General features: G+C 37.9%; 1 protein-coding gene across 1 annotated transcript in view; it reads right to left on the bottom strand.

Annotated features, from left to right (window-relative positions):
• Positions 1–20,379, bottom strand: part of LOC113079599 (SH3 and multiple ankyrin repeat domains protein 3-like) — a 47,388-nt gene extending 27,009 nt beyond the window's left edge. Inside the window, exons 1-2 of the mRNA XM_026251843.1 lie at positions 19,583–20,379; positions 18,654–18,677 (exon numbers count right to left, since the gene is read on the bottom strand). Coding sequence (XP_026107628.1) covers positions 18,654–18,677; positions 19,583–19,838 — 280 coding nt within the window. The 5' untranslated portion in view covers positions 19,839–20,379. The remainder of the gene's footprint in view (positions 1–18,653; positions 18,678–19,582) is intronic.
• Between the last annotated feature and the right edge of the window lie 3,332 nt (positions 20,380–23,711).

The raw sequence follows: 23,711 nt of genomic DNA, 5'->3' as shown, positions 1-23,711 counted from the left end.
AACTGGAATGCCTATGAGCTCCACCAGAGGGCACTCCATCCCTGACTTTTCCCATAACCTTTTGCCCAGACTCATGAGCACTCAGTACCAGTGATGACTGATATCCTGTAGCATGTTTCTAGTTTCCGTGTTTCCTAGTTTCCCTGTTTCTTTGCCTTTTTGTGTTTTTGACCCCTAACTGTCTGCCCTGACCATTGCCTGTGTATTGGATTACTCTTTTGCCTGTGCCTTGGATTTGACTGTTTTGCTGGTGTTTGACCCTGGCTGTCTGACTATGCTCTTGACAAAACTGCATTTGGATCCAACCCTGTCATCACACCTTCACATTACAGACATTTGCCACATTTGCTGAAAAAGCAGTCACTCTAAGGCCATCTAAGATGTAGATGAGTTTTTCTTCATCCGATCAGACTGCTCATCAATGGATCCTCTGCAGTGAATAGATGCCGTCAGAATGAGAGTCCAATCAGATGAAAAACATTACAATAATCACAGTGATTCAGTCCATCAATTATCATATCTAATTAAGAGAAAATCGAACACCCAATCACTGCAGAGGATTCATTCATGAAGAATCTACTCTGATGAAGAAACAAACTCATCTTGGATGGCCTGATGTTGAGTACATTTTTGGGAATTTTTTTTTTGGGTGAACTATTCCTTTAAGGACAAAACAAACAAACAAACAAACAAACAACTCAGTGGAATGAATGAACACTGGGTAAATAGAAATGGAGACCAGATCAGTATGAATGCAAAGTGAGATCTGCATGAATTGAAAATAGAGTAAACACGCATGCAAAAATCCTAGAAAAAGTCAAGTACTCCAGTCCCATTACCTATATGTGTGTGTGTGTGTGTGTGTGAGTGAGTTTGAGAGTGCTTTGACCTGCGCTTCGGCATTTATCAAAAAACCATTTCCAAACGGAAACACTTAAAGAACGCAATAAGCTGAAAACACAACTCTATAAAAGCCTCAACGATGCTCTGAGACACTGAAATATCAGATGACTTGTGCTCACTTCAGTCACACCAGAATCATCAAAGAAGTCTTTTATAAAGATATAAACGTCATCATCTTTTTATGTGTGAAGCTAAGTGAAAGATGCACCTTTAAATACAGGTCAAACTTTCTCTCTCATACACAGACTGCTATATTGCACAGTTAGTATGATAACATCTGATCAGCAGACAGGCAGTCAGAACTCACACACCTGCTGGGAGAGCTGCCAAATGATCAGAGATATTTGATATTCAGTGGAAGGCTTTCCGGCTGATTGTCCGTCCGGTTAATGAAAGAAAAATGCCTGAAGTGTTCTACTGCAACACACACGACACACACACTTGCCTCTGACAGATATGGCAAAGTGCTCGCCAATTGGTCTCTCTTCCAATTTAATTCAAGAGTACTTTGTAGTTATATTACTAAAGTAAAATAGTACAGCTCAACAGAACCTTTTTGAACTTTTGATAAAATGATTGAAAATTTTGACTGAACCCTTCCTCCATGAACACTTCCGACCCACACAAACCCCGCAGCGAGGACACCAGATCCCCTGTATGTTTTGGCCACTTCTCCACTTTGGCCATTTTTACTCCCTCTTTATGTTTTATTTTCTGTTAATAAAAGCCTGACACCACGCCCACTGTGTCTGTCGATAGATAGATAGATAGATAGATAGATAGATAGATAGATAGATAGATAGATAGATAGATAGATAGATAGATAGAATGAAAGCTAGAACAATAAAATGATAGAATGAACAAAAAAATTATAGATATGATATGATAGCTAGAACAATAAAATGATAGAATGAACAAACAAACAAAAGATAGACAGAACAATAAAATGATAGAATAAACAAACAAATGATAGATAGAGAGATATTCATCCTTTAAATGAATAAATAGACACTCTTCATTCATTATCACAACCAAAAACTCTCGAAAGACACTGCTCTATCTTTGAAAGTGATCATTTCGGTGTATTTGGGCCGTATTGTCTGAAAGCACAGAAGGGCCTTTCACTTTCAACTCTGTACAGTATCTCCGACTACATCTTTTTAGAAATTCAAAGCCCGCACTGAGTCTATTGCAAGTGCCAAACAGTTTACGGCTATGTTGAGTATGCATCTCAATTTAGTGTTCTTGGCTCTATCTGTTCCATACGTGATTATCCTTTCAGTGATTATTATATCTAGCGCTGCACACTACTGAGAACTTGCGGGTGACTGAGTGTTTATAATATTTGCATGCATTACATCACCAACCCTCAGAACAGACGGTCCTAAAATACTTCCTCACATATTTAGCCAGTTGCTTGATTATTAACACTAGAATATCTGTTTTCCAGATTGTGATAATTAAAGACTATTGGTCTCATTTGGCTGTGAATGCAGTGGTGGGCATTTTCCAGCATCGCCCAAGGACACTTTGTTTAGGGAAAGTTTCCTGCTGATTTAATGGTTTGCCAGAGATAGTACTGATACTCGTTAACATTTTTTCCCCTTTTTCCTATGTAGCTGGAGGTACAGCTGACTGCAGTCCATGGCGTCATGTCTGTACAGCATGTACGAACTGTAATCTAATAGATCTGCAGTGTCTGGCAGTGAGAGTACTGGTGTATGTAATAATCTCATTTGCATACAATCATAATTAAAAGCTAACAGGAAGTGGGCCGGATGGAGAGTGTGTGTGTTGTGTAGTTAGAGCGGTGGGCAGCAGAGTGCTGACTCTGGTGGTGTGTGTGCGGTGCATTACAACAAGCTCAGTGCTTTATTCAATAACCCCGACAGCCTTTCTCACATACACCACTGCTGGGGTCTTATGAAATGAATCCGCTGATCCACAAGCCCACATGCCATACACTGCCTGATGATAACTCCCTGTGAAATCAGAGCCTGTCGCAGAGGGAGTTATGGGAACTGAAGTTCAGCGAAAACAGAAAAGAGCAGAATAGAAAGAAGACATTAAACTCACTGGTGTGAGACTGTGAGAGAAGAGAAGAGAAGACAAGAGAAGAGAAGAGAAGAGACAAATATAGGATAAGACAAGATGACAACAGAATAGATATACAACAGATATGAGAAGAGACAAGATGAGATGAAAAGAAGGAAGATGAGAAGTGCAGAGAAAGGAGACAAGGAGATGAGGCATGAGATGAGAGTCCTGATCAAATATGAGATTTGAAAAGAAAGAAAGAAAGAAAGAAAGAAAGGAGATGAGGAACAAGATGATGATTCAACATGAGATGAGGAATGAGACTAAAATACACGATCCACTATGAGATAATAAATTAAAGAAAGAAAGAAAGCACTTTAAAGAGAGATGTGAAGAGATGAGCCAAGAAGTAATGGGATGAGCATATAAAAGAAGAGACAAAAGAGATACAGTAAGTGGTAAAAAGAGAAGACACAATAAAGAACAATACTTCTCTTAATTCTCTAAACAATAATCCTATTCTCTTTGACTGGGACGGAGTTTAAGCAGAAGGCACAGAAGCGAGTGTCACTGAGGTAAAGAGTGAACAGCAGAGATGAGAGAGAGTCACGACTCCACAGAGGAGAAGTGCAGTGGTGCAGCGCTGTGCTCATTGGTATGCTGAACCTTCAATGAAGAGAGAGAGAGAAAGAGAGAGAGAGAAAGAGAGAGAAAGAGAGAGAGAGAATGATAGCATTTCTCAATGATATCATCAGCCGTCTAAAGGCACTAGGACTGAAATAGTGATTTGGATGTCCAGGAATCCCTCTTCTTTTCATCTCTTTCCTTCTGTCTTTCTTTCATTCTATTTTTACAGTGTTTACCTTTTCCCTCCATCTCTCTTGGAGCCCCAGGGGTGCAGCCTGAAATAGCCTGGCTTGGAAGTTTTATTACTCCAACCTCAGAGTCTCACTGCATGCCCAAACTTCACGACACCACCTCTCCTTCACACACACACACACACACACACACACACACACACACACACACACACACACACACACACACACGCACACATACACACAAACAACTCAATAAAGTGAATGATGTGAGATGTGAACAACGGCTGCTGGGCTATTGGGAGCCACTGATAACCACACAACTAATGAACTGGATGTGAAATATTGAGATCAGTGTTGGGAAGCTACTTACAAAGGGTATCTGCAAACTACTCAAAATGATTAAACATTTTCTGAACTTCTATAATTTGATTGGATCAAATCAGCACATGGAATCTGGAAGATGTCATTTGAAAAGAAAAGATTATATTTCATATAACTGAACCAAACAATGTTAAACTTTAATACTCAACTAAATATTTATTTTGCTACAAAAAGATGACATACAATGTCACACAGGGGGTTGCAGGTCCATGGAGTCTTTATTCGTGCACCGAAGGAACCCTGTGTGTGTCTACTGGATCTCTGTTCACATGATATTATTCACAAAATACTCATACGCACACGGTCATTTCAACTGGACAAAAATACTCAGCTTTAAACTAGTTTTATACGTTTGAAAGTAAATGGGTGCTGCATATGGGATACAACAGTACAACCCAATGGACACTGAACATCTATCCCATTCTTGTTTTTAGTCAAATATGTATTAAATATAAAATAAAATGATATGTAGCACATAACCTAAAGCCACAGAAACAGAAAGCAGAAAACGTCAGGGAGGACGAGAAAGAGAGAGACAGGCTATCTGTCCACATCAGGGAAGAGGGTTTGGTAATAATTACGAGTCTCCTTGCAGTGTCTCTGAGCACTCTGCATTACTCAGCTTGCGTCTCCACCACATTCACTCCAGAGCAATTACGTTTAGATGCTGGATAGAGAGGGAGAGAGAAGGTGAGAGAAGATTGTGAGAAAAACGAAGAGAGAGTGCCCTTAAAAAGCAAACATGAGTTGCATATCAAAGCAATGGATTTGCTGGAGCTGGAGGGAGAACACATAACACATGGAACACGAGAGGAGAAAGCATGTAAGAAAGCGCGACGAGCAGCTGGGAAGGTTCTTTTGTGAAGCAATCTCTAATGGACGTGCAGAGAGAACTCTTTAAAATAAAGCACAAAGCCCATGAGCCTCAAAAAAGCAACCCAGCACAACAGCATACCCCAAAGTCACCCTCTTTAACATTGTTCTCATTCTGAAGACTGAAAATGTTCAGAGCTGCATGCACATTGCCGCTGGGTGGTCATGATTATTAATGCTACCAATGATTACCTCCTACAGAAAATTCTGAAATCAGAATGTAAGGCCAGAGTGTGTTATGAGATTATAGAAGGAGTTCCCATCACTTCTGACCAATGAATTTCCATGACATTCCCAGTTGTTTAAGATTACTGGATAAGATCTTCTTGGGAGCTAATCTTCATCATTTTGACACAAACACTTGAAAAAACTGCTTTAAAAATGGTTAAAATAATAGTCTGTAGTAATAGTATGACGCAAGTTACTGTAGCTGATCTCATCAGAAACTTTCAGGCTGGCAAACCTACTGTAAATGATGTAATTATTTAATATGTCTGTTATTATGAATATGTTTAATATGTTTAACAAAAGCTCAATTTATGATAAGAAAATCGAAGAGGAAAAATATTTAGCATAGAAATAACTCACTTTAGTTAACTCAATCTCGTTAATCTCGGTTAATCACGGTTAATCTCATTTAAAGCCTTGATTATGGTTTATATTAATAAAAAAAAATGCAAATGATTACTTCTACATGCTATGATTAAATAAATATCTGAATACACAAATATTATAATTTTTGGGATTGCTAGATTTATGACCATTTTGTTCCATGCATGTTCACCAGTCCCACTGCTCTCATTAGCAGCTTAAAACAATCAGGCTGAGCTTTGTGACAATCATTTACAAGAATGTTCTTACCAGCAATCAGTTTAATTTTGAATCTTATATAATATGCATTTACTGTATCATATCATGCATAGGTGTCCTATAACACAAAGGAGAAGCTGTTTATTTGGCTCATATAAAAGATGCCCTTCATCAGGTCTGCAGGCACGCTACATGCCCAGAGAGCTGCCCTCTCCCCTACTAGCGTGCTAATGAACTATCACAGCCAGAAACAAACAAACACACCTTTTGTTTTCCCCTCTTCCTCCCTCCTATCTTTCCCTGTTTCTCTATATTGAGCTGATCTTGTTATGTGTAATTGGTCCTCTCACTAATTCTGGGCAGCTTTCTTCATTGATGAGTCAGACACTGTTCTGTTTCATGGGGAGGCTTATCAAAGCATTTCTACACTGGGTTCAATCTAATCACAGTCGGACCCGTCACCTGCGCATGACTCCACTCTTTTCCAATAAAAGCCATATGGACACACTCTGGGAATTCTGAGCATACTATTCTCAGCCTCTGACTTACCCACACACGCACCGGCTATGTTTACAATATACGACTCCGTAAGAATCCGACCTTGTTGGTCGCCTGAACTATGAAATCACGGCATCTCTCACTTAAGCGCCTAAACTGTCATGATGGCTGCACAGTTGGACACGTAAATGTAAATATACGGATGTGTAACAGCGTGTTTCTCTTAAACCTAATTGCCATCGTGGAAAGATCTGGAAGGGGAGCGGACAGCATGTGCACCGGCAGACGGAGCGACAGGCTTTCTTCTATGAGTTAATGACAGAAATCCCATGGAGGGGATTTAGGCGATTTGCTTTTTGTTTCCAGCCTTTACAGCAAATCGCAGTGTGTTGGAAGCTGGACAGTTTTATGAACGGCTCTGGGTTAGCTGGAAAAAGAGAGCTGCGTGCTGTGAAGGGCAGTATTAGATCCTGATGAAATTTTTTTGGACAGTCTAGTCATGTTTGCAATCATAGTGATGTCCTAATGAAGAAAAAGCTCCTGTGTCTCACCTCTAACTGCTCACAGTAATACAACATTCATGTCTGGTCACTGTCGCTCTGTAAAACTAATGAGTAAAGATGCACTGCAAATCCCACTGGTCATCATTAGATTGTCAAATCACATGTTTAAAAAAGCAATAAGCCATACAAAAAGTTACTAATAAAAAGTAGCTAAACTAAATTTAAGCTAAACAAATGTCTAAGCAAAGAACAGAGCCTCTGTTTTTAAACAACAACGACAACAACAAAAAAAATGTATTCAAGCTTTATGCAATATAAATATATATTTTTATCAACACTTGAATGTGGGTAAGTTTCATGAAAAAAGCAAAATTTTAAACAAAAAGTTTGATGTAAAAACTACATCTAGATCAGATTCAGATCGACGATCAAATCAAAGGTGGAATAGATTGCATGGTTCTATACCACTTTCTGGATCGCCATTTCATCTTGTGATGTTAGGCAGTTTTGATTTATTTAATGATTAATGTTTGATGATTGCATTGTTTTACACATGCATTTGCTATACGCTATCAATTGCTTCTGCTTCTTCTTTGCAGTGTTTTGACTGACATTCAATACTCTTTCAGAAGACACAATACATCGGTGAAAACACAGAAAAGCTGGAAAATTCCTTCAATGGCAGGGAAAGAGTTAATAATAAAGGTTTCTGAATAAATGATCAATGAATAACAATTAAAATGACATCATGAAAAAATTGTACACTAAATACAACAGAATTTTTTTAATATTCTAATTTATATAAAATGATAGAATTCACCATGATTATTAGAGAACAATCGGTCCATCTTGTTTAACAAGCACACTTCCCGTCTACCAACAACATAGTACAGAGAACACCAACCTTATTTAAAGCAACCTTATTTAAAACAGCTAGACCCAGAACATTATTAGCAGCCACTTTTTCTCCAGCTTCACTCTCTTACCTCTCCATCTCTCTGAAAGCACCAGATAAAAGAAGTTAGAGAAGATTAAACGCACAGTTAAAGCATTTCTCTCTGACAGCAGGCCGACAGGTACAATAGTCCCACGGAAATGCTCTGTCCATCATCCCTGCCCCTGCATTCTCCTGCATTAGTGATTTTGTTAACACTGTATGACTGCTTAATGAATTTAATCAGAGAGAAAGATTGCGAAGTTCACCTTTGATGAGTGATCTGAGGTGAAAAACAATGTGCTGAGAGAATCGTGTGAGACTGATGATTTTTCATGTTGTTGCATTATTGGCTGTAGGTGTGCGAGTGTTTGGGTTTGGATCCAAATTAAATTGGATCCTATCCTATCCCAGTTTAAAAGGATATTTTAAATCATTGACAACTTTTGGGTATACTACAATGTAATAATGTTAATAACAATAATGTTGATTTAAATAATCGAAATAATGGGGGAATAAATACTGACTGAATTTCCCTTTTTGGGGTGAACTATTTCTCATTCGCATTCACTGTCAGCACAGTTTTTCCAGGTTCAGGTCAGCAAACAACAGATTGTTTATGGAGGGACTCCATCACCGTCAGACTCAGGAGTGTTGCTGTGATGGAGGTGGGAGTCTGCAGTCAGCAGCAGTGACAGAGGAAGCCCCTCTCTCCCCCATCACACTCACACACTGCTTCAATCTATTGATTAGTCCCTAGCTATCAGAACATCAATCATGAGCTCCTGGTCGATGGCGTATTGTTGGTGTGTTCAGACTGCCCTTGGGAACAATGGGCCTTCACATGAGCTCTAACCATTTAGAAACAACAACACAGCCTTGTTCCAGAAGCCTGTTGCAATAGCATATCATGTGTGTAATCATAAAGGGATGGGAGAAAGAACTTGCTCATGTTACCTGTTATACTATTTTTATTGGATATAAAGGTAAACTGGATTTAAAAATTATATCCTACTATTCTACAATTTTCTTGGCAGTATGAAAGTATATTATAAATTATAAAACAAAATGTAAAATAAATTCATACAAAATTAAATAAAATATAACCTAATTATTGTTAAGTTACAGAAAAACAAACAAACAAACAAACAAATAAATAAATAAATAAAGGTAAGTCAATTATTTTATGGTACAAAATGTATTTTAATGTATGAATGAATGGATAAATAAATGTTTACACAAAATAAACTAATTTAGACAAAAATAAATCAATACATTATACAGTATATATACAATAGTTTTTAATTTGTGTATGTCACAAGCATATATATTTAGAATAATCTCTTTTTGCAGCCTTTAATTATGAATATTAATGTTTGTCTACATGCTAAATTGAATGCTTATATTCCAAAAAAGAAAAACAGAAATTTGAAAAACTGTTTTTTTGTTTGTTTTTTTATTATTATTTATTTTAAGATTTCTTTAAATAGAGGTCTTTAAAAAACACTAGATGATTTTCACAAGATAAAACCTCTAATTACACACCCTCAAAGTGTGAGTGAATCATAGAATCATAGAGAGGACAGAGTGCATATACAACATGCTATAATCAGAAGGCTATTGTGTGTTAGCCAAGACAGGTGGTTTGGATGGTGGGGGGCAAAAGTTTGGGGTAAGGTAAAGGTGACAGAAAGAATACAGGTGGTCAGCTGTGACAGAAAAGTCAAAAAAAAAAGTCAGTGGTGCATTAACCTTGGGATCAAAGATATCACATGCAAACACTCACAAGCTGATTTAAGTGAAACGTTGACTCATTATAAGCAGACTTAACACAAATACATACACCAGCACTGATCAGTGTCTCAGATATAAAAACTGACATTTGAAATGATTTTCAGAGATAACTACCATGTACTTCCTTATAGTAACTCTCATAGCCAAAGTTCTGATCATATGAAACAAATGCAGTTCAAAGTGCAGCTTATTCTGGCCAAGAATCACCCACTTAGACAGGAGGCCGACATTTCCATGATGTAATCCAATCGCAGTTTAAAATACAAAGCAGAGGAGTATCCAGGTGCGTTTAAAGATACCCTGTATACTTGCTACTTAGTGTCTCAAACAAAAGTCAGATGGATAAAACCGTGTGCATTCAGAAACTACAGAAAGCCAGCCAATCAGTTTAGAGCTTGCTGTTAGTCATACTAAGAAAACAATGAATAAACAACTCAAGAGATATTCACACATTTTATTGGTATTGTGGGAAGAACACACAAATGTGTGTCTGTTTGTTATGGAGCTTCAATTTAATTGACTTAGAAGGCTAAATATATATTTCAAAATGGCAGAAGGACAATCACACACATATTTCATATACTTTATTTGATTCCACATTACAGTCAAATGTAATTTCATTGTTATGGATCATACAGTTCTATGGGTACAGGAAACTTCGCCTTTTCCAAATAAACATGCTTCCTTATAATTGCTGAGATTGAACAGTACTTTGCCAACTGTTTAGCCCTTATTTTAGAAAGCCCCCAATGCAAAGTCCACAGATCACCAGCCTGTGTACATGACCTAGACTACCAAACACCAGCACAATAAACTGCCATATGTATCCAAGGTTCTCGATGGTAGATAGCAATGACTGATTTTAAAGTCTTAGAGCAGTAGGAGTCCTCCATAAACAAATCAAATGCACATGGCAACCCAAATAGAGCTTGCTGTTTTGACAAAGTTGCAATAGTCATACTGAGAAGTCAATGAATAAACAAATCAACTAACAACAGATATTCCCACATTTTATTGGTATTGTGGGAGGAACACACAAATGTGTGTGTGTGTTTGTTATGCAGCTCCAATTTAATTGGCTTAGAAGGCTAAAGATGTCTTTCAAATTGCCAGAATGATACACGCACACACACACACACACACACACACACACACACACACACTGTATGCTTCATCAGACTTTATTGCATCATCTCTTAGTCTGACAGAAAACACTGTATCAGGGGCATATACTAAAGCTGAAAAATATTTTTATATCTAGATCTAGATCAATCTATATACACATGTATTTACTCAATTTTATGTCAGCATATACAGTACATATGTATATTTTGAAATCTTAGTTACAAAGGCCAAATACCTTGTGAAGCTGCACTATTAGTAGACTAGTACATAGCCTAAAGCTTTGAGTGAGTGTGTAAGTGCAGATGTTGAGACTCAGTGTATCTACACCATAAAGCAACATATGTTCTACTCTGTCACCTTAATAAAAGTTGTGAGTGAGTCAGCACAAATGCATAGAGCCTTTGATACACAGGCATGAGTCAGCAGAACGCCTCTTACTGCCATAAGCAGGATGAGATGGGCTCCCTAAAGCTGCAACGGGACAAAAGGAACCTACATCAAAACCATCATCCATTACAATGTCAAACACCATAAAACATCTACAAAAAACAAAGACGGATAAACATAAATCCAAAATTGCCGCTTGATCTGCGACATGACCTTGCAAAAGACTAGTCCAACTTGCAAACATCTGTATTTATGTACACTTTAAATCACATTTCAGATGGCAGGATCCTTTCCTAACTGCTTTTGGATGCAGAACTGGGTCATATTTTATGCATACATTGCATGCATGGGAAAGAATATTTTATACATCTGGCACATTAGAGAGCGATTACACTGTGTCGAACATGCATCGCCCAGAGCGTCAGTGCATTGTGGGTATTTATTTAGGTCATTGTGTCTACACCACACGACTTGGCAGAGTTTGAGCAAACACAAATATTTTCATATCACTGAGAGTTAAACTCTGACACTGAAACGCCACATCATTTGGCAAGCACACATATCATAGTGAAGCACAGACACCTGTTGCTAAGAGACAGCCAGATGTGCTCTTGTTTCCTGAATAACTGCAGCTGCCTTCGACACAGTTGCGTACCAACTGCGAAAAGCAAGAGATCGTGCTCCTGGCACGGAGAGTGCTAGATCTTGCCCGCGGGCTGCCAGGACAAATGGCTGTTTACAAATGTTCACTTTAAACACAGTAACACAAATTTCTTGACAAATATTAGGAACTAGTGGCCTCTTCAAATACCAATTCTATTAAGCTGCTTTAAAAAGTAATAGAACTCTTTCAGGCAAACCGTCCACATGGCAACACCGCCTCAAAACTAGCGGAGAAACACAATTAAAGTTAATTGACTAAAAGAATTACAGTTTTACTGTTGGCCGATGAGAAATCTTTAATGAGGTGGACAAGCACACGAGAAAATGTTAGAGGAGCTAATCAAACACTGGTGGCCCATCTATGAATGCAATTTCTATTTGAATTGTTTTGTTTAAAGAGGTTTTTCCATGCTCAGTGTGAGTAAAGCCATATCACCCTGGAGCCCAAGACCAGTTTCCCACTGAAGCTAAGCAGGGCTGAGCCTGGTCAGTACCTGGATGGGAGACCTCATGGGAAAACTGGAAGAGGTGCTAGTGAGGCCAGCAGGGGGTGCTCACCCTGTGGTCTGTGTGGGTCCCAGCGCCCCAGTGTAGTGATGGGGACACTATACTGTCAACAAACACCGTCCTTCGGATGAGACGGTAAACCGAGGTCCTGACTCTCTGTGGGCATTACAAATCCCAGGATGTCTTTCGAAAAGAGTAGAGGTGTGACCTCGGCATCCTGGCTAAATTTGCCCATTGGCCTCTGACCATCATGGCCTCCTAAGAATCCCCATATCTGCTGATTGGCTTCATCACGCTGTCTCCTCCCCACCAGTAAGCTGGTGTGTGGTGGGCGTTCTGGCGCAATATGGCTGCCGTCGCATCATCCAGGTGGATGCAGCACACTGGTGGTGGATGAGGAGATACCCCCTGTATATGTAAAGCGCTTTGAGTGCCTAGAAAAGTGCTATATAAATGTAAGGAATTATTATTATAATTATAAAGACAATCATTAAAGTCTTGAAATCCATATTTACATTATTGGTCCAATGGTCCTATGGTGAATGAATCATCAGAAAATTCTAAAGATCAAATGTTTGTCTTGGGAATTTTTTTTATCTTCAATAATAATGAAACAATAATCTAATAAATAAATAAATGGAACAATTTTTAATTCTGTATCTACAGGTATAAAAATTATATTACATTTGGTATTATTGCATTTAATACATTTTATGAGTTCATGCATTCCTTGAAATGCAAACCCATGACTTTGCTGTTGCCAGCTCCGAAGATATACACTTTAAAATTATTATAAATAATTGTAAATACAATTATTTTAATGGGTTTTTAATGAAATACTATTTCAGTCTTTCTACTTCAAAAATGTATGTTTAAGTCAATGTGTATTTACTGTTTCTTTGTAATTATTACAAAGACTTCCTATGTTTCTGAGTTAAAATGGTTTCAAAGTGTCAAACTTTTGTCAGTGTACAATTTGATATGTAAACAAGTGCTGTAGCCATTAAATATTTCATTAATTATGTTCTACAGAATCTGAAGGGTTGCTATGGTCCCTTGGAAGGCTTTCTTTATCCATTGCTTCGATAAAGGCCAATTTTTGAACCAAGAAACTTGACAGCTTTGCTCCCATTCAGGTGAAGATGTGTAACTCAAACTGCCCTTGAGACTTTGAACTCTAAAATGATACTGTCACGTGGTCCTGATTGAACCAGCCATGACTCTGTCACAAAGTAGATTATCAATGTGAGCTCATGTTTTCCCAGCAGGCTCTAGTCTTGTACACCTCTCCTTATTAATCTTTAAGACAGGCATGAAAATGGAATTGCTGCAAATAACAGCCAGATTAGACATTCACAAACATGATTAATGGCTGTGGGACACTCCCAATGCTTCTAGAATATTAACAACATGATGTGTGCGACAGACACGTTTCCGTTACGCTGTAAGACTATCGCAAGCATCAAACCCCACTAATGTTAAACAACAAAACCTGTAAGACCAGACTCGCTCTCGAGTGCCAACAAATTGATGTTGACATTCTGATTGAGTTTAACAGGATACAACCTTTAATATTACCTGGATGTCAATGGAATGAAGTGAGCAGGGAATACATTCAAGATCATGCAGGACAGCATTAAGAGATGGAGAAATATTAAACATCACAGATATGAAAACAGAAGCAAATCTATTGTCATCTACAGTACACCTACAGCGTACTTCTCTACCTACTGTTTCTAAGAAAATGCAGCTGAGCAGCATGGGTAAAATTACCTTTATCATCCATAGAACCCTGGTCATCCTCCTCCTTAATTTCATGCTCTACATAATGGTCTACATAGGGAGATTCTGCTGATGACAATAAAGGAAAAGGCAAAAATGAAATGAATGAATGAAATGAATTTAAACAGCACTGGGATATAAAACAGAAAATTAAAAAATATAACCATATTTACACACCATTACAACGCCCAACAAAATATCATGGTCAAAATGAAATAAAAAAATTACTTATTTAAATCTTCAAAGAAAATTTAATATAACATGGCCTTCCTCTGAAAGTTTTTTTTTTTTTTGTTTAGTTTTTTTTCGCTGTTAAAGCACACAGGCTAAATATGCAACAGTTGGGTTTTGGAAGTAAAATCTCTCTCTCTCTCTCTTTTTTTAATTTCCAGGTGAAGAACTACACTACCCATGAATCCAGAAAAACCGATATATATATATATATATATATATATATATATATATATATATATATATATATATATATATATATATATATATATATATATATATATATATATATATATATATATATATATATATATATATATATTCTGCTGGTTCTAAACCTGAGCCTGTTAGGGACAAACAATCTGCCATATTAATTTAGCCAAATATAATTACTACAGACTAACCTTGCCCAAACCAGGACCCTGATTGTTTGATTTTTACATATGAAATATTACAGAAGTCAATGCCTTTATGAAGTCGTTTTCCTTCATATAATGGTAAGCTTCCTAAAATGTACTGTACCCTTTTATACTGTACAAACGGTATTTTCTTTTGCCCTACACCAACCCTTCACCTAAAGTTAAGCCTTTTGAATTACAGGGATTTTTCTTCAAAATAAAAAAATAAAAAAACATCATATTGTTATACCTGTGTCATACCAATGTCATTATACAAATTTGTGTCCTCAAAAACCACCCATACCAGTGCGCGCACAGAGGCCCATACTGTTACAAACCTCATCCATCATTCCATCCTTTTTCACTAAAGCCTAGGAACCTACTGCACTGGATCTCCAGGGAGCTTCATTCTATGGTGGTCTGCAGTCTCAAACTGGTTCTGTCTGACCTAAAGCAGTCTACAGAGAGCCCAGCAGGAGCCGCACAGTGCACAGAGCTCTACACTAATGAATTTACCTTCCTCTTCACTTTCTTTCATAGACTCTGCCAGACGGAGAGATGACACACATACAGTACATCAGAGCTCTACAACAAGACAAAGTGTGCATTTGTGGGTCTACAGTGCTGATTTTACCAGTGTATTATGCTCTAAAGATAACTATGACTGTACTATCAATATCTACTGAGTTTACTCATATACTGTAGCTATTCATAGAGTTGTGAAGAGGATAAACATTCTCTTCTGTCAGAAAAAGGAATGAGAGATAAGAAAAGAAAAGTCAAAGTAAAGACAGAAACTGGAGACTGAAGGAGACACAGATAAACAGCATTGTAAGAGAGGCAGAAAGAGATAAAGTGTTAGACGAACTGTCTCTTTAAACGAGCAGAAAGACAAGAGCTTATTGGGAATGTCAGTTATACTCCTCAGAATTGATTCTGGAAGTCAGTCCTTGGCTGGTGCTTCCAAATTTGATGTCTAATGTTTATGATGACTGAGTAATTATAGATTGGTTCTTAACTCTTGTATTCAACTTGAATATGGAGTAATCATAAGGATATCAAATGCTCTGGTTCAATTGTCATACTAAAATTATGTAATAATTTCAAAGCATATATCAGTGAATATCATGCAACCTGTTTTTATATCGTTTATAATGTAACTTAGCTCAGCACCAGAAGCTGTTGGGTAAAAATATATGCTCTAACCTTTGGTTTTATACAAATGTATCAGTCACTTGAGATGTGACTTTACCCTCAATCTGCCCTAAAAATGCTACACTAAAAATATCATCCCTCAGTAGCAGGCCAGAGCCCTGTGAGCGGGATATATTTCCAGCCCTCTTCTCAAAGCAAGGCTGAAGTTAGTAAGCTCCAATGAACTGAAACCACACAGTTTAAATGTATTTCACATCTGTATGGGGCAAAGGACCATGAAAACATTCTCACATGAGCACGCTAAAGGTTATCAACTTCAGGTCACGAGTGGGTTTATTCAGTCCTCAAGGTCTAGTAGGCATTTGTGCACCCAAATGTGATTTTATCTGGGAGTGAGAGTCTCCAAAGGTGAACTAATGCGATTGGGGTGATTACACAAAATCACTGGATTATTCTAGATGAGGAAAAATGTGCCTGCAGTTATTAATTACCATAATACACAGCCACCATGTCCATGTAAGTTTTTTTTTTTGCACAATAAATATTATTTCAAATATTGAAATATTACAACATATTATGTACAGGTTTTAATATTTTTAATAAATTATTTCAGTAAGTGGAATTTTGCTATATTCTAGACTCATGTAAATCAAAATGTTTTAAGCATTTATGCAGATAATTACAGACAAAAAATATGTAAAATTTCATTTTGAGTTGAATTAAATTTCCATGCATAGAGTAAAAATTGCAGGCATCTCTCAGTATAGTTCAGTTGTTTGAGATGCACCCTGCATTATAAATTACTATTCAATACTATACATTTATACTATTACTATACATTTTATTTTTTAAAGAAATTGATCATTTTATTTAGCAAGGATGCATTAAACTGATGAAAATGTGAAACTGAAGACTGAAAAAATGGCTGCAGGAAATTAAACTTTGCAATAACATGAATAAATTACATTTTAAAATATATTTAAATGGAAAACAATTATTATACATTTTAATATTATTTCACAATATTACTATGAAATTTGATTAAATAAATGCAGCCATGATGACCATATGAAACTTATAAAAAAAAAAAAAACTGGTAGTGTATCTAAAAAAATAATGTACAAAAATAAATACATTTCAACTGTATAATGTGATAACTTACCATAAATAATTGAATAATATATCATATATAAATACATATTTAGAAAAATACATTTTATATAAACCTAAAGGTTAACGAATGAGATTCACTGCATAGATAGCTTTGCTGAATCTGAAAACGAGATGTTGTTTTGCCAGCAGTGACTCCTACATTAATGAACATCAGTGAGACATCATGAATATATCAGGAGCTGGGAGTCAAAGAGAGACTGCTGGTTGCTCGCTAGTCTCTTTGTAAGGCTGCAAAGGTGCCACAAGAACAGAAAGTGCACAGGAAATATGAATGTTTTTTGACATATGGTGCTGTTACGTCAGAGATGTGTTGTTGGTCCTGCATATGGTTTGTCCTGGCAGTTTCTGAGCTGGCACAAGCAGCATGATCATGGTGCCATCAGATTATAGTGGCAACTCCATCTCCACCAGCATGGGCATCCTGGCACTTCACGGACACTAATGCACCTTCTGCCCAGCACAGGAATGTGAGCCAGGATGTCGTTTTCGGAAGGTGAAGCATACGTGCAGCTATTCTTGACTAAAAGATGACATGCCCCATAGGACAGTTCAATTACAAATAAGATCTCTATGATATCTCAGATATTTCTCCCAGACAGCAATGAGATTAAATAGAAAGTAAATTGAGACGTCTGCTAATTTTTTTTTAGTAGAAGAAAGAGTAACGCTTCCACAAGACATTCAGAAAAGATCACAGTAGTGTCACAAACTAACCTAATATTTGTCAAGATCCCAAAGATCTCAATATGATCTCAAACATTTCTAATCAAATCCACCCAAAATCAAATCAAATGAATTATTCAATCCACATGAATGAGTTTTGTTCTGTTACTGTATGTAAACTTTTGACTTAATTGTTTCCATTTTTAGACAAAATTAATACTTAAATGTGGCATAACTAGGACCTTCAGACAGTTTAATTAATGCAAAAGAGCATTATTAATAATGATAATAATAATAATTATTATTAATATTATTATATCCATTAAAATTCTTCAAGACCAAATGATCGGAGTTCTGCCAGCGGAATAAATATATAACATCTCATCTCTATCTGTATTTCTCACAAGGAATTTTATAGGGAAAAATCTAAGACAAAGCTAATATCTAAATGCAGCATAACTAGGACATTTATTAAGCAATAAAAGTCAGCATCTGAGCATTAATAATCACATTCAAATTCTTTCAAAACCAAATGATCTGAGCTTTTCCAGTAGCATAATTATATAACTCTTTACTCGTACTACATACAAATCATTTTGTAATGCATGTCTATTTGGATTTCTCAGAAGCAATTTTAGTAGAAACATCTGAGACAAAGTTAACACTTGAAGCGCCACTGAGTTCTCTGAGCTACTCTTGAGCAACCTCGGAGCAATAACAGACTCTGGGTACAAGTGGAGGAAATTTGACTATATTAAAATGCTTTAAGCATTAAATGTGATCAAAATATCAAAATATGTTCAATATTTATCCGTACAACGGGAGGAAGGAAACACAGTCACGTTGCCATGTATGTGTTCGGGGTGTTGGGTACAGGTGTGTGAGCATGCAGGTAGAGCACAGTGGAAAGAAAGAGTTACTGAAGGATAAAAACACCACTGTAGGGGGCTGTGAACGGGACACACACACTTGATACACACTTGGAGGGCTGTGGGATGGATGCAGAGTTCTTTACCTTCCACTGCGTTTGAGTGGTAGTCTGGTTTGAAGCATGAATGGAGACAAGAACAGAACAAGACATAAGCCATGAACCTAAGCCATGAGCACATACACATACACACACACACTTCTACAGCATTCATTCACACAGAGTTTCAAACATGAGTTTGAGTTACAACCACATATTTTAGTAACAATGCATATACACAACATAAAGACATGAATACATGAGTTGAAGCTCCTCTGGATCAAGATTCCCTAGCAAGAGCACGTAAGCTAGTGAGCAAGCCGGTGTGCCTGTGTGTGTGTGATTTGAGAGACGGTCTCCAGAGAGCAGTGTTTGACTGACGACAACCTTCGTCTCCCTGTTCTGAGACATACCAGTGCAGATGACATGTAAAAAGATGGAAAATCGTGTGCATCTTGCAAAACAGACAATCTGTAGGTCACTGTGGATCCAAGTCTCAGTCCTGTTCATAACTTAGCCAGCAGATCTAGTTCTACAGGCTGTCTCAAATCATATTCTGTTTATATTTAACTGTATGCAACAGATTATATATAAGCATACTGGGTCCTCAGTCAGAATATTGTGTATTATGTATGTTGATGTCGACATATAACCAATATTTCCCTGTTTTAGTTTCTAAAAATAAACTGAGTTCAACTCAAATAAATTAAACAGCATTTTTTTTTTTTTTTTTTGGGGCCAATGCACAATTATTTGAAAAGCACATTTTTTTTGGAAAATAACGTCACAAGTCTTCCCGAACAGCCTGATAAAAATGATAAAGAACCAACAAATCAACCACATTAGCAAGAGAGACACATTGCAATGCACAAACCATGACTGTTGCATCACAGAGCATACTTGGCCTAACCCCGCCCCTTCTCCAGATGACTGACAGCTGTCAGGTGCAAAGTGATTAGCAGGGAAAGGGCACTCACCTTTGACCCTCTCTCCGCGGTTCAGCTGGATCTCTCCCTCTCCCTGTGGTGTGTACGGTTTGACCACGATGAAGGTGCGCCCTGGCACGGCGCTGTAGAGTTTCCGTTTAGGGCCCCGGGCTCCTGAGAGTGTGTGCGAGGGCCCCGCGGGAGGAGGGCTGGGGTCCCGTTGGACTGTCCCCGGGCTGTAAACAAAAACATAGGTTACGGTGGTAATGCCCGGCAACTGGTAGCCAAATCCAGTGGTCAACGACATGGTCCCGCGAGAAGGCGGCAGCGTGCGTGCATGCGCGGGTCCCCTTCTCGATATTCCCGAACCGGCCAGGGCCGTCAGGTGAAAGCAGCTCACTCCCTCTCTTCCTATCCCTCTTCTCCTCCTCTGCTCCTCTCTCCTCCTTTCTTCCACCTCTCCTCCCTCTGAGCACTTCCCGCCCTCCCCCTCGCTCCTGCTAACGGCTGCCTGTCGCGAACGGTGGCGAGCGCTCGGGCTGCACTTGCCGCGAGTGGGGCATGTTCACTCCCCGTGGCTCTCACACACACACTCGCACACACGCTGTGACGCGGCTGTGCCGTTTTCCCGTGGCTGGGCTGGCGCGCTCCCACCCTGAACATTCTATCTGTACGCAGATGGTTGCCGACGACAACACCAGGGGTCCGGATTGATTAGTGTGCGGGGGGGTTGAGCACGAATCACCTCACCCCCCTAAAACAGCCCTGCACCCACAAACACACACACATTCTCCCAGTGCTGTAATCAACAGCCCCTCCTATTCCCCTCTCTCTCCCTCTCCCTGCCTTCCAAGTCCTCCTCTCCCTCCCTCACTCCCTCCAATGTCTCTCTGCCCTCCCTGTCTCCCTCTCTCTCTCTCTCTCTCTCTCTTTCAGTAAGACAGCTTCTGAATGTTAATACAGCTGCAGGTACAATGGCTTTAGCCCTGTCTCTCTCATTCATCAAAAATCGTTCACCCATTCATTCCACACGCACACACATTTTGTTTTCAGACCAGTCAGGAACGAAACAAGAATTACAGCAAAACACACACTGCAAACCCCCCGCCCCCCATTGGAATTCTGCTCAAATATTTTGGGGTGGATTCATTGAGAATGAATCACACTTGTTATGCATTGTTTATTTGTACAGTTTTAGACCCTAATTCACTTAAGGTGTTATGCAAATGAGGTAAATCATACAAACAGGCATTGATTCAAATTTGTGGAGAATGCATACTCTGATAATCTAGCAGACTTTACTGGGAATATTACATGTATGTATACATACATACATATATATATATATATATATATATATATATATATATATATATATATATATATATATATATATATATATATATCTCCAAAGGAAGTTGATATCTTCCAGCATGAGCAAGGAAATTCTTAAACCGTGGATACTTTACCAAAATGTTCCATTTGTTTATTTAAAGCATTAACTAACATTAACTAACAATGCACAGTGCACTGTTACAGTATTCTTAATCTTTGTTAACATTAGTTAATACAAATACAACTGTCATTGTTAGTCCATGTTACCTCGGGTCCATTAAATAATAATAGATACAACTTTTGATTTTAATAATGTATGAGTAAATGCCTGGAATCAAGCTAAGATTGATAAAATGCTTTATTAAGTATTTTTTATTGTTAGTTTTATGTTAAATAATGTGAACAAATCTGGAAACTTATTGTAAAGTGTAACCCTTAAACTTGTGCCTTTACGTTCAAAATCAGTCAGTCCGAACACACATGCATGTTCACGCACTCTTTCCAGCTATCTCTCTCTCTCCATCTATCCCTCGCTCATCGAGCTCAGTGACGGCTTTCCAATTACTGCAGCGGTATGAGGCTAGAGTGACTGCAGCATGTAAATGCAGAGTAACAAGAAAGAGAGAGGAACTGAAGGGCAGAGAGATGATAAGAAACCGAGAGAGGAAAAGAAAAGGTACGTAAAGCAAAGCAGAAATGATGGACAGAGACTCTAAGAAGTGAGAGAATGGATGAGAGACAGAGAGGTATGGAGTCCTGTCGTCACAGTTTTCCTCTTACTCAGTACTGATCAGACAGAGCCGCCACAAGCCTGTAATAAACAGCACTGAGAAATCAATGGCGGGCTCTGCAGTAATACCATATTTCACACACATCAATCATCATAAAAACAGACATACACAGCCTCTGACAAGTGTTCTTTTTATTTAGGACATTTGTATGACGATAGATTTGAAGCAGTGCAGCGGCGCCTGAGGAACGGCAGCCTGTAGATGACATTAACGTCGCACTCCTCTCTGTCTGATCTCAGGCCGACCTGACTCTTCCCATGCATGAGGAAGTTTCACAGGCTGTGTGAAGACATGTGCTGTGTTTCAAAACTCAAAATCTAGTGAGCTTCCTGCCTACCGAGACAGTTTGAACATTCAGTCTAACTGTGCTTGATTCACTAGAATTTCATAAATGATTTGAACGTGTATGATGTCCAAAAATGTCTGATTTAAATGTGTTCACTCAAACATTCAGGTGTACCTATGAAACCCAAAAATATTTGATTCAATCATTCAGTCTGAAAGTATTTAATCTCAACAACCAAACACATGATTCTTAGATAGAACTTTTGAGCCTGTACCACAAAATCATTCATAAGAGTCATTTTTTTTTTAAAACTGAGACTTATACATCATCTGAATAAATAAGCTTTCCATCGATGTAAGCTTTTTTAGGATACAACAATATTTGGCTGAAATTTGGAATCTGAGGGTGCAAAAAAATCGAAATAAAATCGCCTTTAAAGTTGTCCAAATGAAGTGCTTAGCAATGCATATTACTAATGATAATACATTTTTGATATATTTACGGTAGGAAATTTATTGCAAAATATCTCCATGGAACATGATCTTTCCTTAATATCCTAATGATTTTTGGCATAAAAAAAGTATAACTATAACCCATACAGTGTACTTTTGGCTATTGCTACAAATTTACTTGTGCTAATTATGACTGGTTTTGTAGTCCAGGGTCACATTTATTAATCTTAGTAAAGTTGTATATGTTAGAATTATTTAATAGACCTGAGCTAACATGAACTAACAATGAACAGTTGTATTTTTAGTAACTAGTGTTAACAAAGATTAACAATACTGTTAGTTTAATATTAATGCATTGATTTAAGTTAACTAATGAGACTTTTTTAATATTGCATTATAATAATGCCCAAACAGGTTGGATTTAAAAGTATGCAATTAGATAATGCATATGATACAAAAAATGCATTACATTTTAAAAACATTAATTTGAATGTTCAAACTTACACTTGATTTCAGACATTTAAATATGTCTATGATGGCTAAAATGTTAGACTAAAACATTAAAAAAACTCCTGTTATGGTCATAAATGAAGTCTGAGCTCCTTCAAACTTCTTGACATGCACCTTTACGTATAACTCACAAATACAGACAAATGTAACCCACAGAACCCCACACACTCTCACACACATCAACAACAACCTTGCCCTAATCGACCACACTAAACCCACCCAGGCATACAGTGTCCTGTTGAAGGGTGTGACAAAGTGATTTACTGGCACTATACCTCTCCTGAGCATCCTCTCGCCTGCCTCCTTGGACACCAACTATACTTTCGGTAACCCTGGGCAACTGCCATCACGGAGAGATAAATTGAAAGCAACTGTCTTGATTCACCGGGTGCTCGCGTCAACAATGAATCAGAGGCTTCTTTTCCGCAGTCTCTCACGATTCTTTCTCTCTCTTTAAGAAACAGCAGCTTGATCAAAAGTCACAGACTAAAGTCTCCATGCTGTCATCATGCAGTGAACAACTCAACAAACTCCCATGTCATACGTGTGGTATCTTGGCCACAGACAGAAGCATCTCAACTTTCTCCACACTCTCAGAAAAAAGGTACAAAAGCTGTCATTGGGGCGGTACCTTTTCAAAAGGCACAACTTTGTACCTAAAGGGTCCATATTGGTATCTTAAAGATACATACGTGTAAGTACCTAAAGTGTACATTATTAGTGCCTAAAAGTACAAAGGTGCACCTTTTGAAAAGGTACCACCACAGTCACAGCTTTTGTACCTTTTTTTCCTGAGAGTGCACTTT

The sequence above is a fragment of the Carassius auratus genome, unplaced genomic scaffold (assembly GCF_003368295.1).
Source record: "Carassius auratus strain Wakin unplaced genomic scaffold, ASM336829v1 scaf_tig00028675, whole genome shotgun sequence".
NCBI classification, from domain to species: domain Eukaryota; kingdom Metazoa; phylum Chordata; class Actinopteri; order Cypriniformes; family Cyprinidae; genus Carassius; species Carassius auratus.
Note: the sequence above shows the minus strand (reverse complement) of the source record. Positions and strands in the feature narration are given on the sequence as shown.